This window comes from Gadus macrocephalus, chromosome 17 (assembly GCF_031168955.1).
Source record: "Gadus macrocephalus chromosome 17, ASM3116895v1".
In the NCBI taxonomy this organism is placed as follows: Eukaryota; Metazoa; Chordata; class Actinopteri; order Gadiformes; family Gadidae; genus Gadus; species Gadus macrocephalus.
The window spans coordinates 2,948,928-2,966,869 of record NC_082398.1 but is presented as its reverse complement, the minus strand read 5'-3'; the positions used below and the strand labels follow the sequence as shown (position 1 = coordinate 2,966,869).

At 45.8% G+C, this 17,942-nt stretch overlaps 1 protein-coding gene and 1 long non-coding RNA gene across 2 annotated transcripts in view; both read right to left on the bottom strand.

Moving 5' to 3' along the window:
- Nucleotides 1–1,042: 1,042 nt before the first annotated feature.
- The window catches only part of LOC132445712 (adhesion G protein-coupled receptor L3-like), an 82,678-nt gene continuing 65,778 nt past the window's right edge, over nucleotides 1,043–17,942 (bottom strand). The window contains exons 17-22 of the mRNA XM_060035829.1: nucleotides 13,061–13,134; nucleotides 12,309–12,538; nucleotides 10,857–10,982; nucleotides 10,287–10,383; nucleotides 4,973–4,990; nucleotides 1,043–3,891 (exon numbers count right to left, since the gene is read on the bottom strand). Of these exons, the coding sequence (XP_059891812.1) occupies nucleotides 2,855–3,891; nucleotides 4,973–4,990; nucleotides 10,287–10,383; nucleotides 10,857–10,982; nucleotides 12,309–12,538; nucleotides 13,061–13,134 (1,582 nt within the window). The 3' untranslated portion in view covers nucleotides 1,043–2,854. The remainder of the gene's footprint in view (nucleotides 3,892–4,972; nucleotides 4,991–10,286; nucleotides 10,384–10,856; nucleotides 10,983–12,308; nucleotides 12,539–13,060; nucleotides 13,135–17,942) is intronic.
- Nucleotides 13,492–17,942, bottom strand: part of LOC132475696 (uncharacterized) — a 6,945-nt gene continuing 2,494 nt past the window's right edge. Inside the window, exons 2-3 of the long non-coding RNA XR_009529966.1 lie at nucleotides 15,400–15,441; nucleotides 13,492–13,520 (exon numbers count right to left, since the gene is read on the bottom strand). This is a non-coding gene — a long non-coding RNA (uncharacterized LOC132475696). The remainder of the gene's footprint in view (nucleotides 13,521–15,399; nucleotides 15,442–17,942) is intronic.

Below are 17,942 nucleotides of genomic sequence, written 5' to 3'. Positions count from 1 at the left end.
CATTAATAAAGTGTGTGGAGGGCCAGAGTCATGTCTTCAGCACATTTCATTAACTCGCCCGGTTTGCAAACGCCAGTCAAACTGATTCGACGCCTGATGACTCCAGCACTTTTTCCTGACTTTTTTTATTTTTTTCTTGGTTGTTTATACAAGAGTCATACATCTGGGTAAATCCCCCCCCCCCCCCCCCCCCCCCCGACATTATCCATCTCTGTGTATCGTAACCCAGAGAGATATGGTGTTTCGGGTTGATCAATAGGCCAAGGGAACCATCTCTCTCGCCTAGCCGCTGACAGTTAATCAGATGCAGATTATTCATGTTGCCTACAGGGGGAGACGATTCTGTAGTCTGCATTATTTTGCATGCATAAAATATTAAATACTGGGCGGATGTAATTTTTTTTTTTATTAATCAATATGGATTAATCGACAAATAATTATTGTCAAACTGTTAAAACGGTTATCTGTCGTGGTGATCAGTTTTGGAACTTTACAAAAGATTAATTTCAGTTAAAATAGCATATGATTCATTATGTATGTATTTTTGTAAATATAAATATTTAGATGTGTATGTAAAATTATGTAACAATTGTATGTACACATCTCTTCTTCGTTATTTTCAGGAAATACACCGTCCAAAATGACCTCATTCACCTTGCATGCTTTTTGGTTTTTAAACACAAGCTAGCGCTTGGAACCAAGATGGCTACAAGGCGAGTAAGGCCCATAAAGATCATAACTTAAGTGTAACAATAACTTACCACACTGAGCCCGAGACGGCCAACGAAAACTGTTGCATTCCCACTCTCACAAAATCATAACCTGGTGAAAAAAAAGAAAATCCATCTAAAAATGAACATACCCATAAAACCAAGTGTGTGTTTTATACATATTAAAAAAGAACAAAACTTAAAACTTCAATTAAAAACGAATAAATCTACTTTCACAGAGACATTTGACAAAGACGCTGATGCCGGTGCTCTGTGTGTCCTCGACATTCACTGAATTAAATCAGCAAGGAATCCATAAATTAGACCAGTAGTGGTATTGAAACGTTTATTACAGTTTGTTTATGAAAGCTGGACAAGCTTAAGGAGTACATTATTAGTTCCTGTGTAATGATCGCTGGGGGTTTGGCAACACACTGAACGTAATGCTAATAGGAGTAATAACAATTAATTAATCAATAATCTAATCCATTGTTTCTTATCCCAATGCCATTGGTATAATTCTTACAAGTGTGTGACATTTTTCGTGAATAATCTTTTAATCTTTGTTGAAAAAAACCAAACAAGTTTCACTGTTACAACAAATATTAGTTATGGGATCATTGAAAGTGGAAACCAATACAAAAAGGAATAAATAAAAGAACAACGTATCACAATGTTCGCCAACAATGAAAAAATATACCTGCCACTAATTTTATGGACCTCATTTTTGCCTTAGTATTGTTTTAACAAATAAATATTTGCCCCTCGAGGATTAAGAAAAAACAACAGACTTTTGCAGTTACTTTTTCACTCAAAAATAATTTTGTTTAATCAGTAAAACAATTGTCTTTTTTTATACAAGTGCCTGGTGCTGAACATTATTCGAATAAAGTTGTAACTCAATCTTTCTATTGAGCCTCTCCTCAACAACAAAATGACTGCAGGATGGCAGAGCACCGGTCTGCTATCAAGATATCTCTCTAATAACGTCATGGACATTTAGGACTAATTCTGCACTCTTGAGAGTCACTGAATCAAAGTTCTTTCTATACAGTAAAAACCACAACCCCAAAACAAACAAACAAAATTAAACATAAGTGTGAAAGATGGGTCATATGACACGCATAAAGGTTTATGCGTGTATTCGTACGAGTTGAATTTGTTTTGTTACTTGTTGATGGGTTCTTTGAAATGTTTCATAAAAATACAAAATACAAATTAAAAGTTAAAATACAGAAAACGACTGGTATCAGAAATCAAAAGGGCCAGCACAACCAAACTGTTCGTATCCACTACATTTACAAAGACAAAAGGGTTTGGGTGGAACAAAAAGCATACTTTTATGTGCAATGCTAGTATCTGTACAATTACATAGAAATATCTCATAATTCTCTTATTAGTTTTTCCTCCCTCTTTTCAACAACTGTTATTACAGTGAAAGGAATCTAAAAAACAAAACAAAAAAACAATATCTATGCTCCAAAGCATACATTCGGTGATTCCTTCATCTTTGTTTAAAATCCGTTTTTATTTTTTAATTTTCCCGGACTCTCAACCGAAGATGTGCTGCAACTAAAGCGAAGGAAATCTGTCAAAAAGCCAAAAATGGATACAGAAGAATAATAAAATAGTCTTTTCTCTAAATCTCCCATTTTTTTAATGGTTTTTCGGGCCATTTGAAGTTCCTTTGGACTCTCTCACTGTATCTCCAAGTCCTACAAAAAAAAAAACTTTTTGCATGAGTCCTCATCTGTCGTCACACCCAGACAAAACACAAAGGTCAGACGCAGGGTTAGAGCCTCTCACAAAAGAGAAAGACAACATCGAGAGAATCCCGCGGTGGTCCGACCGCGGCCCGGTCCCATGAGCCCACCAAAACAGGCCTAGTTCCAAACACCCCGTTTTGGGGTCACTATTAGCAACAGGACCAGAGTTAGCATCCTGCGCCTCAGTCTTCGGAAACACAGAATAAAAAGAGAGGGCTAGAGTTGCCGGCCAGAGATCTGCACAATGGGCACACTGGGAAGGAGGGAGGGAGGGAGGGAGGGAGAGAGAGAGTGACAGGAGAGAGGAGAACCACAGCAATAGGGGAAGGGAGGGCAGCATGAGGGGACCTAGAAGGGATCCGTGGGGTACTCCGCCGTCTATAGGCTGGTGACCAGGTGCGAGGGCTCCCTCTCGGGCTCCCCGGGGGCCAGATCTTCCTTGTTGGGGGACACGATGAAGCCCTCGCTGCTGCCCCGCCCCAGCTGGTAGTAGGAGTGCAGCTGGTGCAGGTGGTTGCGTGAGCCAAGGTTGGGCATGCTCTTGTAGTAGACGTCGTCCGAGCCCGCCTCCTGGCTCTTTGAGTCCCCGGCGTCCTTGGGGCCGTCGGCGGAGGCCGCGGATGCTGCCGCCGCCGACGCTGCCGCGTCCGCCAGGCCGGCGAGTACGGGCATGCTGGTGTACAGGGAGTCCCTCTGGTGGTTGTGGTGGTGGTGGGGGTGGTTGTGGGTGTGGTGGGCGTGGCCGGGCATGGCCGGGGAGCAGACCTCCTCCCGGGCGTCTTCGTTGGCGAGCAGCGGGAAGAAGCTGTCGCTGTTCTCCTGCGGGATCCGCCGCCGTGACGAGGAGGTGGCGCCGGGCGCGAGGAAGGGGTGGTGGGACAGGGGGAGGGGTGGGGGCGGAGCAGACGGGTGCAAATGGTTGTGGAGGCTCTCCGAGGGCTGCAGGGGCGGCGGCAGCATCAGCGGCGGCCGCTGGGGCAGCAGGGGCACGACGGACTCCTCGCGGATGAGCTCCAGCCCCAGGCCCTCGTCGCGGTGCGGGCCGAAGGTGGCGTGGTGGTGGTCGTCCAGGCCCAGGGCCATGTTCATGGCCATGCCCATGCCCAGGCCCATGCCGTAGCCGCTGTCCTTGCCGCCGTTGCTCACGCTGTTTACCAGCTTGTTCATTAGGTTGCGGTTCTGCTCGGCCGAGCGGTCGTGGGTGTTGTTGAGGTAGGAGGGGATGTAGTTGGACGTGAGCTCCTTCAGGATCTTCTTCTCCAGCGTGGTCTCCTTGTGGTTGAAGCCCCGGTCGATAATCTGCACGCAGTCACTCATGTACTCGGCGCTGGCGATGCTGTAGCTGTTGCCGTGGTTACCATTCAGTGGTAGAGTATCCATGACACTTGTATCCCGGGCATTGTTCAGGATCCCCTCTGGAATGACAAAACCCGGTTTGGGAAGGGGGGGTGGGGGGGTTGGGAATGGGTGAGAAGGGTTTACAAATGGCATGAGCCAATTACTGCTGCTAGAATGTCACTTGGAACAAATAAAAAACGCATACACACACAAACACACACATACACACTGGCCAGAGATGGTCAATTTAATTTGGTGACTGCAACTTTAGTCATACTGTCAAACACTCGCTTAACGTTTCCTCTGATTGAGTCGGTACACGATCCAAAAATGAATACACTGTGGATATAAGTTGTGCGGACGAAGCCTTTTTGTATCAAAACATCTTAGATACTTACCTTATTGTTTTTAAACAGCAGACAACAGTGACATGCACACAATGAAAAAGGCACAACAGCTAAGACCGCAGACGTCGGCCACCACAACACAGAGAGAAACACAGCCATGCACACAACACTTAAAAGTAACACACAAAGACTAGGGTTGAAGCTCTATTGCCCAGTGCAAGCGTGTACTGTATGTCCCACCATTAAAATGTTCCTTACAGAGAATGTACTAATACAAGCACGCCAATGCATAATAAGCAACAAAAACAATGGGCACCCTGCCAAATTGATCTTCATATTTAATATATAAATAACATCTACCCCTGCCCAACATCATATGTATTATTCATAGAGCTGCTTTGGTAAATATTCAGGAATTACACCTCATGAATTTAGTTTGACAACTTCAATGCTGCATTTCTTAAAAAAGTATGCAACAAAGCACAGTCGTCTCCAACTTTAATGTTTTATAAAGTTTTATCTTGTGTTATGTTTACGAATGCTCTTTCTGCGGTGAACCCAAACGTCCCATCCGGGATCAACCAACGTTTCTGCAGCTCTTTTTGTATATACAGGTATACTACGTGCGTGTGTATATTCGTCTATCCATCTTCACTAGTTGGTTTTGCGTAGGGAAGACTTTTACATTTTTATAGTGCGTCTCTCAATGGCAAACCCCCTATGAACCCTTTAGTCAGCACTGAGTGAGGAAAGAAGGTGAAATCCATAGCAAATTACATTTGGTAAGCAATGTTTAGTTTGACGCCCATACTTGTCTCTCTGTAGGGCTCTTTAACGGCGACAGCGTGAGGAGGGGAGAGGAAGAAAGCACAACAATAAAACACATAAATAAGCAGAACGGCGACAGGAAGGAAGAGAAATATCAAACGCACAAGGCACGGTTCGTTATAAAGGCACTGTGGCCCACATGTGACATCAATGCAGGGTGATAAATGGCCTTCGGGAATATAGACCTCAAACATATGCTTCCGTTTGCTGGTGATTATGATAAAGTTATGGCCGAAGGACTATGAATAGCTGACATTGAATTATTAAACCGTAATTTGTTCAGTCATTGTTTTTCTGTCTGATCTTGTGCTAGATAGACAAATGCAGATATCGCCCACATTTAGCATAACTTAACGATTAAATATAAACATTGGCAAACAGGACACCACAAATCTGTCTTATGGTTTTCCTCCTCTTGTTAATTTTCCTTTAAACCACATCATAGCTTTTGCTAACACTTTGCTAACAAACGTGCGGCACCATTCTAAGAAATAAAACAGAAAATAAACTAATTCAAACAAACAGAGAGAAAAAAGGTACATCAATAAAAAAGAATACAAAGGCACAGAAACAAAACAAACAAAAGCCATGACACAGAGCTTTATCAACACCATAAGACCGCCGCTGGTGTATCTTGGCTGCAGAACGCCACAGCTATCGGGTCCAAATTGGGTTTCAAAGAAATGCATTACAGTGTACCCAAGGAGGGTAACTGAAGCTGAATGGCATTGGACTGACAGCGACGATACACCTTCGGGCTCCAACTCTGCATCAATACAGTGGAGTCGCTGTACTGATTCTGTCTGTTCTGTTTACGGACAGATTGGAGGACGGAGGATAGTGTCTTTGATCCAAGCCTTGTGAAGAACCCTCTCATCGTAGGTGACTGACGCTGTCTCCCTGGACGACAGATTAGAATCAAATTCAAGTTTGGTTTATTCTTAATGACTTGGCGGCCATTTTGTTTTCATTTAGACTTGGGTTGGGAAAGTCGACCGCGAGGAGCTGGCAAACACTGTTATTTTAGACTCTGCTACGAATAGATGAGCGAATGCGGCCTATAGCGTGCTCCTTTGTTGTGTATCTGCTCTGGGGGATACCCCCGGCGTTGTGAGGCACGCCATGAATAAATCACTAACGTGTTGACTTAGAAAACATATAAATCAGCGCATTGATGATCACACATCGCGTATAAATAAATCATCCGGACAAAAACGAAAGCTAGCGGAGTGGTGCAAAAAGAAGTCTCACCACGTTTTAGAAAAGTATTAACATCAAAGTACTATCGCAGTATAACGCGCCGGCTCCTACGTTTACCGTACAGCATCAAGTCAAGTCGTTGCGTCGGGAATCAAACCTCCACCCAGTCCGATAACAACGCTGAGGCCTCACAAAGACACCGTCCTCGCCTGATCCCCGCCCCCAGGTTTAAAGACAGGAGAAGGAGGGAGAGAGAGAGAGAGAGAGAGAGAGAGCGCAGCCACACCTTGCGTGTTGTACATGCCCAAGGGGTTGTTATAGATGGATGACTCCCCAAGCAGGGTGTTATAGGGATTGTTAGTGCCATGGGGTCGCAGCAGAGAGTTAGGGATAAGATGGTTAGCCATAGCCCCTGGAACAGCCAGACGGATAAAAGAGGGGGAGAGAGAGAGCGGGGGGAGACAGAGAGAGACGAGGAGAAGGGGGACAGGAGAGTGGAGACAGAGGAAGGGTTGGTAAACAGTGAGGTATGTGGAGAGAGAGAGAGAGAGAGAGAGAGAGAGAGGGAGAGATAACATCAGGTCAGGCACAAGCATTGGAGCGTGGGCGCCAGGCGTTATCGGGAGCCCGTTTTTGCCGCCGGTTGGGATGTCGATCGGCCAGTTTTCCCCCCCCTTGTTGTGACATCACACATGGGAGTGGTCCCAACTTGTGATGTCAGAAAAGGGTCGTTTTTGAAAATGGCTCGTCAACGTCGCAACCCCGGGGGTAAAAAAAGGGGTCCTTCAACATTCAAAACGACCGTGCGGCCGTTAGTGGGAAGGTTCGGTGGTGCCCGCTCGGAACGCCGAACCAACGCCACTAAGGGTCCCACAAAAGCTTGTTTCTTGGCGATCGCCGTGCCCAAACATTGATCGCTAACATGGTTAAGCAGACAGGAGCAACATTCAAAAGAAAACTAACGAATGCACACAAGCAGAGACAGAGCTGAAGTCAAACATTGTACAACCCTGCAAAAACAGGACACATTCAAGAGCCTTGACAGGCCTTCAGCAAACGCTGGAACAAGGTCAAATGAGTTTGCGCTTCACTTCGATGATTGTCACGGTGATGTAATGAATAAAAAGTGGTAATTCAGTGCAGAGTGATACCACTTGAGACCTTAACTTTCGCTACTTGAATGTGTTAATCATAAAACGCATTATAAACTCTTGCTTATTTATGCAAACCCTCTGGATTTATCGATCACACCCACTTGGATTTTGGAGGGGAATGTTATTTACTGAACTCTGTGGTCCATTGTGTGCGCACCAGTCGTGGCTACTTAATCTCACGATCATGGATGTTATTTTAACTACCTTCAGGTGACTCATTCCCTTACCCTGAAAAACCTCTGCCTTTTCTATTTCCGTGTGTGTGTGTGTGTGTGTGTGCATGTGCGTGTGTGCAAGTGTGTGTGTGTACTGGCCCTTCCTATCACTCATCCGAACGAGCAGTATCCCTTAATAGATGACGCCCCCTTCACAAAGTGCTGGACCAGACATTTCATAGCTGGCCTGTACACCCTGTACACAACGCACCCATCGAATAGTGGGAGTTACTTTGCATCCGAGTGCGATCGCGCTCCTTAGGAAATGGCCGCCGGAGGCACTGAGACACAAATAGAGCTTTTTACATTTTACTGAACCACATCATGTACAACTGGGACCAGTCTGAGCCGGGTGATTAAGCTTACTGTGGCCTTTCGCTACAGTCAGGCGGGAAGCTTTGGTAGCCTCTGTGCCGGCTTAAAGAAAGTTAACCTTAGCGTCTGGAAAAGTACTGACATAACGACGCTGTTTTGTTATAGTTATGTCACTGAGGTAGGCAGACGTGAACCAACTTTAACTGGGATGTTTGCTTTGTTTTTTATTATCAATTCTAACAGTGTTCTTGTTGAGGTAATAAAACTGGATATTAATATCAGTGTCACCTTCTATGTGAGATGATTGGTGTCATTTACATCTCGACTCTCCTCCCTCTCACCTTGGCTGTGTTTTGATTATCAGAAAGACGCTTTTCCAAAGCCTGTCCTGATTGCATGTGTGATAACCACCATCCCCGGGGGACTGGGAAACCACCCCCGATCAAGTCCCACAATAACCCCTCCCTCCTGTAACATGAGGCGTCCCTGAGCAAGACACCTCACCCTAACTGCTCCCGACAAGCTGGCTGTCGCCTTGCGTGGTTGACTCCGCCGTCGTCGGTGTGTGAATGTGTGCATGAACCGTTGAGGTAAAAGCGTCTGGTAAAAGCGTCTGCTCAATGCCCTAAATGTAAATGTAGATTTAACGTCATCCGAGGAGAAAGCTTGGATTTAAATAACGGGGACCAATCAGAGAGAAGCGTGCACCAGCGTATCCATAGCGATGACACAGAAGGGGGTTGGTGCTAACTATGGCTGCCTGCCTCTGTTAACTATGGGGGGTCCATGGGGTGAACCTCTCGTCGATAAGGGGCAACACTATTACAGCCCCACTGGAAAGCACACCTGCATTAACACATCGATTCATATTATATATGCACTCACGGCCTGGGGAGATACTTTGGATGAGAAACGTCCACCATTCAGCTTTTCCCGACATGTTCCTACTCTGGTCAAGATCGGTATTATATTTTTAAATAATCTATTTCTTCTACTTTCGTCCGTCGTTTCTTCAGTGAAATATCTTGTTTTTGTATGCTTCTCTCGACCACTGCGCCCTCGCTCAGGTCGGACCCCTTTTTACTACAGATAAAGGCTGTGCGCATGTGTGTGTGTGTGTGCTCGCACGTGTGTATGTGTGCACGAGAATTGATGGTGCTGAGCTGAGTGTGTAATTATTGAGATCTTGACACTCCTTCCCGCTGTCGAACATTAATCCGTCATCGTAACAATGTATTAGTGTCTGTGCTCTAATATGGGGCCCTGGGCGAGAGAGAGAGAGAGAGAGAGAGAGAGAGAGAGAGAGAGAGAGAGAGAGAGAGAGAGAGAGAGAGAGACACATGGTGAGAGAGAGAGAGAGAGAGAGAGAGAGAGAGAGAGAGAGAGAGAGAGACACATGGTGAGAGAGAGAGAGAGAGAGAGAGAGAGAGAGAGACACATGGTGAGAGAGAGAGAGAGAGAGAGAGAGAGACACATGGTGAGAGAGAGAGAGAGAGAGAGAGAGAGAGAGAGAGAGAGAGAGAGAGAGAGAGAGAGAGAGAGAGAGAGAGAGGGGAGAGAGAGAGAGAGAGCGAGAGCGAGAGAGAGAGAGAGAGAGAGAGCGAGCGAGAGAGAGAGAGAGAGAGAGAGACCACAATCAAAGGCTATGCTACATTTAGTGCTAATGTGCCACTCTTGGACACACTGCACAATTTGTGTCGTTAAAAATTGTATTGACGCGGATCATTTAACCTGCACACTTTAAATATTATTATCTCTACTAAGTGTGATTTTGGGCCTTATAGATAACCCTTGCTGATCATAAGAATCATGAACAGTGTAAAATGACCATGCATCATGTGTTATATCACACTTTCATTGACTGAGAATAATATGTGTGCTCTCCGGTGAACACAACCCTGGTAACGTCCAATTAGATGCAAGATTTTAGACATATATGCTGAAAATATTGATTGATGTATTTGGTGGAAACTAGTTTTCCTAACTTATTCAGGCTGGAAAAAAACACTTGGTTACCAAGCAATCAATAAGTCGCATGTGGACAGGCCCAGTTTGGAGTTTGCATGTGGAATCTTTTAATTAATGGATATTCTCCTCCACATCATTGAGATTCTACTGATGTTTAGCAGTACACTCTTCCACCAAAGTCAAATCAGTGTTTTAATTAAGGCGGACTCTACAAGTCTTTCTCACACAACGTCTGATTTTATTTGGATGTTTTGGTCCGTGAGTAGGAGGCGTTCTTAAAAAAATAAGTGAAAAATAAATCCAAAACTTCCAAAATCAAAATACACAAGGAAGTCCTCAGAAGTTAACCGTGTAGGGAAGGGGCTGGGGTTAAAGGGGAAGGTAGGGGTCAACCAAGCCTTCTGTGTGTGTGTGTGTGTGTGTGTGTGTGTGTGTGTGCGCGTACCTCTGTTGAGTGACGCCGAGCTGTTGATGTCCCCGGTGATGAAGGACGACTCGGACTGTTTCCTCACCGTGTCGTTCCACATGCGCCGGATCCGGCTCTGCAGAGACAAGCGTCAGTATGCATGTGTGCTGCTACCACATGAGCATTAGCTGCTATACTCAGCAGTAGCTACCTAGAAGCAGCGAGCTAGAAGCAGCGCGCTAGAAGTAGCGCGCTTGAAGCAGCGCGCTTGAAGCAGCGCGCTAGAAGCAGCGCGCTAGAAGCAGCGCGCTAGAAGTAGCGCGCTAGCTAAACTAACCTTATGAAAGTAGCATTAATAGCTGGCTATAAAGTAGACCATATACTCAGGGCAGGAAAGCACATTGGAATCAATCTAATGTGAAGAAAGGCAGGAAACGTTGTCCGAACCCTTCAACGCAAAATCGTTTCTTCGTATTGAAATAGACGGCTATCCTGGCAAAGTATCCCCACGTGAGGGGCGGGATACACATCAGGAGACATGGACGGTACGACACATCTGTGTACGTGACCGGGCTGAGAGGTGACGGGGGACGGTGACGGGGGACGAACCTGCGACCCGGTGGTGTAGCGTCCGGGGGGGCGCACGGCACCGCTCTTCGCCGAGCCGATGGAACTCTCCACGCTCTTCCCGCTACAGCAGTGGGTCCGCAAACACTTCCCGTACTCCTTACGCACCTGGCCAACGGGAGAAACACACACGTTAAGGGGCGGGAAACCTGGGAGGCGAAGCGGAACGGGCAGGACTAAAGAATACAACATATTTAAAAAGAAAACAACAAAAAGCATCCAGGAAATATGTCTGAATGCACAATAAGAGTGTCACGTTTGACATTTATATTTAAATTGAGGGCATTAAGAAGACGCTTTTATCCAAAGCGACTTGCAATAAGTACATTTGTCAGAAGAAAGAGAAACAATATATATCACTGTCGGTACAGTAAGGATGTTCATAGAACCATGTGCCAAGATCTATTACAGGCGTAGGAGCAAAATTAAACATAAGCTATTGATAATTGACGCTACGCATAGGAAGCATATGCTACATGATCAAATATCGTCATCATTTTAATTATTGGGAATCTAACCCACTTCCTAACCATCCCTGCAAGGTAGGATCCCTCTTCTGTGTTCCTCTCCACGTTCCTTCCCCTTTTGGGTTCTTGGGGAGGGGGTTCTCATCGCCCTTTAAGGGGGCTTAAGGTGTGAGGAAGTGTTGTGGTTGTAACGTTGGCCCGCGATTCCCTCCGAGACGATGGCGGTGATTAAAGGGCCATGGAAATACATTTGACATTGATATCGACATTGACATGCGTTTCTATTTTAACCGTCCCTGAGGTGGGGCTACAGCCTTCAACCATCCTTGGAATGGAAAAGGTTGGACATAATTGCTACTTTCTTTTACAGCGAGAGTGCAGCCTGATAAAAAACACGTATTTTTACTCAACACTACTCCCCTAGCATGTTTGTATAATGTGCTGGCATCCTATTTCTCCGTCTTCCTAAAACGTCTTTGAGTGTGAGGATACCAGTGTCGGAAAATCCTCATCGGGTATCGTCGAGAACGCATGTCTCTGTGCTCCAATCCGATCACAAACAGAACATTACAAAAACCTCAGTGTTATGCTGCGTTCGTTAAAGGTCCGAGGTGGAAAAGTCGGAATGGGAAACGCACCATCTCTGACCTACGTGCGTTTCGAACTAAGTCGGAAAAACATGGATGCTCAAGCTTAACCAGAAGAAATCAAATGTATTATTATAATTATAGCTTTCAAATGTAAATCATCTCATTCGACAGGAAGTGAACCGACAGCTGGCATCGTAACTGAACCCTTCAATAGTGCCATTCGTAGTTACAATGCTAGAATGCTAGATGCTGTATCGGTATACACTTGGTATCGGCTGACACTCAAGTTCAGGAACCTGAATCGGTATCGGGAAGGAAAAAAATGGTATCGGAACATCGTCATCCAAACCCCGACCCAGGAACCCCGGCGTCCTTGCCTTCTTCTGCAGCACGCAGTGGAAGATGAAGATGAACATGCCCTGCAGGGAGTTGAAGATGGTGAAGAGGTAGGCCATGACCAGCGTGCTCTCGTTGACGTACATCAGGCCGAAGGCCCAGGTCAGGCCCAGCAGACACAGCAGCGCGATGGCCCCGATCACCAGGACCTGTGCGGCGAACCGCGAGGAGAAAGAGCGAGGAGGAACCGTCATGACACAGTACCGGGGGTCTTCATTAATTTATTAATTTATTAATTAACCCGGCTTTCAGCTTGGTTAAGACGTTCTCTGCTTAAGGAAATGGAAAGTAGGTGCAATTTAAGTACAGGCAATTTAACGTACATAAAAGTCAGGTAAGAATAAATAGAGAAATATATATCTAAACAGATGAGTGCCGTCGTCTAATGCTTTCTACAATGTTGCCGACGGTGCAGACTGAAAGTAAGATACATCACATGTCATCGAGATTAACTCGTTAAGTACATGGTTCTTTATTATAAATCGACCTCGTGAACGGAGAATCCATTTAAAAGGACGCTATTAGACTATAGGGATGGAACATACTCTTCCTCACCGCACCACAACTTAACCCTGAGGCAGAATGAAGGTTTGAGGTTTGGGCAGAAAGAAAAGGGAGAAAAATTGAATTGAAAATTCTTCATCGGACAAATGGTCAGAGGAGCACAGACGAAGGCGGGCTGATGTGTAGGGGAACAGTGTGACTCCAGAGAGGAGGAAGGAAGGAGGAAGACCTTGTGGATTCGGGGAGGCGACAATAGGAAGAGCGGGCTTCTCGTTGGGGTTTTGAGGACCCAGGGACCCCAGGCTGGTTGATGCAGCCCACACACAAACATAAACGGGGGGCGGTGCACACAGCAGTGTACGCTCTCCATGAGGGGAAGTCTGTGTGTGTGTGTGTGTGTGTGTGTGTGTGTGTGTGTGTGTGTGTGTGTGTGTGTGTGGTGTGTGTGTGTGTGTGTGTGTCCCCCCCCCCCCCCCCCCCGCCCCTACACACACGATGAATCACTGTGATGATTCAGAGAGGTGAGCGCGGAATCGATGCGGTGCTACGTGATTGGATGGGGACGGGGGGACGGGGGGACGGGGGGACGGGGGGACGGGGGGACAGGGCGTTGGTGGTGGCTGGGTGGAGGGGGGGGGGGGGTTTATCATTTTTAGTCTTACTTGATTTCAGGCTCGTAATCTTGATAGCTTAGTAACGGTATTTCAAACGGGAAAAGAAAAAGATAAAAACAGAATGAGGCAAAATTAAGGCGCATTAAATCAACAACGCACAACACTTATTCACGGTGGCTTCAACTTTGGGGTCAACTGCACGTCACCACAGAGTACACACACACACACACACACACACACACACACACACACACACACACACACACACACTTAAGGGATCATTTCACAAAAACCACATTGCACCGGTTCTAGGATAAAGCAGGGAGAGGGTGAAAAAACCGAAAGAGGAAGGAATCTCGTCGACATCTAATCACGAAGGCGCCGTCTCACGGTTAAGAGGGCATTTGAGCTCATTTCGGGGCGCTTAGCATAATTCAGAGGCACCCAAAATATTGAGCAGCCTCCCCTTATAAAAAGGCTTCCAGATATTAGCATATTTTAGGTCTCCTAAATTGGCCAGGTGTGCGGGCAAAGGGAGAAGAAGAAGAAAAAAAAAAAGAAAAAAGAGATTGCGCGAACGGCAGCAGCGACCATTAAACATAATTTTCCCAGGGCTATCTTAATGACCTGGTGAGGGAAGCACTTCATCAAACAAAACGCCCCGAATGGACATAATACCACCAAAAATATTGACCTCAAAAGAACTGTCAGGATTGTTAAAGTGGGGGAGGGGCAAAGTCATCGGAGGTCGAAGCGAAATGGCGTCCGAAGACAGTATGAAACTACGAGGGGAGAGCCTCCATAACAAAGTACAGCTTCTGCTGTTTTAAGAGATGGCTTCTCTTGTTTTTTTCTGAATTGTGGATTGTATCCATTGTAAATAAAGGGAGAGTAATGGTTTTGAGGGGATTATGCGTCTTGGTTGCCAGGGCCGTTTGCCAGCTTGATGAAAGAATTGCACTTGGCCGTAATTCCCATAATTCACAGCAGTCCAACGAGACGTCGCTCGAGCTGTGTTGTATCCAAATCTGCTTCCTGTCTGGAGCAGAGTGTTATCGGCTTCAAGTGAATCCAACAGCAAAGGAATAAAATCACAAAGATAACTTGAATGATTATCCCGAGAATTAAAAAGGTATTAAACGCATTATAGTTTATTTGTATGTGGACCTACATATTTTATACTATTTAGTATTGATGGATCAAATATTATACGATTTTTAGATAGAAAGCAAATCCAGGCTTTCAGTCTTTGATTGGCCGTTGGGCCAGGGATATTATGGATTCCCGCTGAGCTGTGTGAACGCAAGGGCAACTGGTCCACTCCAGACACACTTTCCCGAATAGTCTATCTTCAGGTGAAAGAGCATCCATCTGCTTCCATACAAAAAAATCCTAAAAGAGATTTATGGGTATAATCAACAAGCACAAAACCCCCGGAACTAACGGTCCGGGGACAGGAATATTGCCAACTATGGTATTGAATTATCCTCAATTTCCTTTTTGAAATGACTCCATTTTGGGGTAATTCATTTCAAAGCCATGAATGATTGAAGTATTAGTGTGGAAAAAGGTCAATTTGCTCTCCCTTAGATTTGCATTAAAGCATTTTGAAGCACTTTTTTAGCTCGCAAACTACGAAAGAGAAAAAATAATACCAAGTGCTCGATAGGGTGTTAATTATTTCACCAAATGTGTGAATGGGAATACTTATTTTCGGTTTTTCACATCACATCTATTGGCAGAGCCGGATTTCACCAATTATTGTGTTTCCAACATGATAGCAATTTCAAGCAGAGTTAAGCGGGCTAATTCTTTGTCAGGCTCAGCTTGTCATTGGTGGATCGGTTAAGGCCGTGGACATCAAGGTTGACGGGGGTAGAAGAGAGGAGGAAACACACCAAGTACAACATCGATAAGTAGGAAGCAAATGTTCCTCAGAAATGTCACATCTTACCAATGCCATTCCACAATAACACATCCCTCATAATAGCGATGGCTAAAATAAAGATGGAGGAAGGGAAAAAAAATAATTCAAGTATGAAAAGAAAGAGAAAAGAGAAAGCGAGCGAGAGAGAGAGATCCGAAACACAGGGATTTCAGTTAAAAGAGGTTGGCGGAGAAAATAAATATGCATCGAATAAAAAAGTATTTCAAGAGCATTCAGCCGTTTATATTACAATTAACATCCGCATGATGAAATCTGGACAGAAAACAAGACATAATAAAAAAAAAGCGAGTAAAAAAAAAAAGACAGAAGATGAAAAGGATAGCAAACATCCACCACAAATAAGCGCATTAAACAACTCTGCCTCAGACATCCATACATAGATGAGCTAGATTACAACAATAAAGTGGGAATGCGCAAAGAGGATTTCACACATTGTGAGATGAGGTTCTTTTGTTCAGAGTTAAAAATTAATATCGGCAGCCAAGCGAAACAAATACACAAATACACAATACACACTGAAACACTGAAGCTCGCATAATAGACGGCGATTTTTTAAAAGTGAATTCTCTCTAAGTGATGCCTGGTCACAGGGTTACCCTCCCGTCCTGTTAAATATTGATGTCCATGGACGGGGGGGGCCCAGCATCGTTGTTATGGTAACAATCCTCAGACCCAGTTGACTCTGGGGCTGTATATCATCAGCCACTGCTTATAAAGACGTCACACCCTCGACTCGAGATGGATTGACACCACGGAGCATCCACGCCCTAAACCTCAAACGTAATTTCTCTTACCCCCCCCCCCCCCCCCCCCCCCCCTTCAGCAATTAACGTATCGCCGTGACGACAGGCATCAATTACCCAACCGTTACGCCTCGCGTTTTTTTTTATCTGCTGTCGCTCAGGCCGGCCGGCGCCGGGGTGGACGAGACGGCGGACCGGAGCTCTGATTAATTCGGCGGCAGGCTGCAGAGGAGGAGAACGTCTGGCCTTCCCTGGGGAGGTAGAGAGCCGGTCTGCAGAACATATGTCGGCCCCGCGTTCGCCTGACTAATGAGTTCAGCGCTCCGCTGTCGGGCCCGGGCCGATGACCACTACCGTAAATAGCAATCGCGCCGTTTTTTCCGGGGGTTTTTACTCTCTCTCTCTCTCTCTCTGCCGAAGCTGACCTCAAAACCTTGTGTGTGTGTGTGTGTGTGTGTGTGTGTGTGTGCGCCGGTGTCGGTGTGTGTGTGTATGTGCGTTGGGAGGGGGGGTTGTGTGTCAGTGTGTGTGTGTTTATGGTCTGTGAGGCGGTGCAGGGTCAAAGGCGAGTGGTTTGATACAGTGTTGCCACTGGCGGCAGCGAGGCTCTGGTGGATCACACTTTATATATATAGAGATATAGATTTATATATATGGGCAATGCATCGCATAAAAACACAGAAACACAGCGACAGACAAACACACACAGATACTAACAATGAAAACATATATATAGATATATCTATGTTTATATCTATGATTATATATATATATCCATATCTATATATATGGGCAAGTAGATTTACCTTTACACGGTCATAAATGTATTACAACCATGAAATAAATAACTTTGCACACCGTTTTAAGTGATGCAAACCCTAACTGGTGCTGACCAGCCAAAAACAAGGAGAAACGAATGGGAGCGCGTCTGCATTTAGTCATTAACACAAGCGGTCCCCGAGGTGCGTTCAAACCCAGAGCAGGTACTGCAAATAGATATTCTTGACTCAGTCCCAACTGATGGCTCAATCCCATTAAATATTAATCTACAACTGGCCCTTTTTATTATTGCGCCATCAATCATTGGCCTTGAATTATTCAAAAACAACACCAGGGGTTTGTTTTGTCACGGGGGGAAAGCGCGTTCGAACGGAAGGCGTGTGTGTGTGTGTGTGTGTGTGTGTGTGTGGCTTTGTACGCGACCGTTACCCCGGAAAAAGACGTTCTCCGGTTGGTCGCCGCGGTGACAGAGGTGGGATACATGGCAGGAAGCTTAGGGATGGTTGGTCAATTAGTTCTCTCTTCCTCCCCTCTCCCTCTCTCTGGCCTTCTCTCCCTCTCTCTGTCCCCCTCTCCCTCTCTCTGTCCCCCCCTCTCTCTCTCTGTCCCCCTCTCTCTCTCTCTCTCTGTCCCCCTCTCTCTCTCTCTGTCCCCCCTCTCCCTGTCCCCCTCTCCCTCTCTCTCTCTCTCTCTCGCTCTCTCTCTCTCTCTCTCTCTCTCACTTCCCCCCCTCTCACTGCCAGAGAGAGAGTGAGAGTGATCAGCGATGCAGGCAGGGACGGGATGTGACTGCTATAGTGCGTAAGGCATGAATACTTTTTTTTGGGGGGGCGGGAATAAATAAATAAGTGCACTAGTTTGAGTGCCGACCGGCCTGCCAAGGAAGAAGTGCTTTGGATCTTCAGGGGAGAGGGGAGAGAGAGGGGGGCGATGGGTGGTTGGACTCTGTGGATGCTGTTCACACACACACACACACACACACACACACACACACACACACACACACACACACACACACACACACAC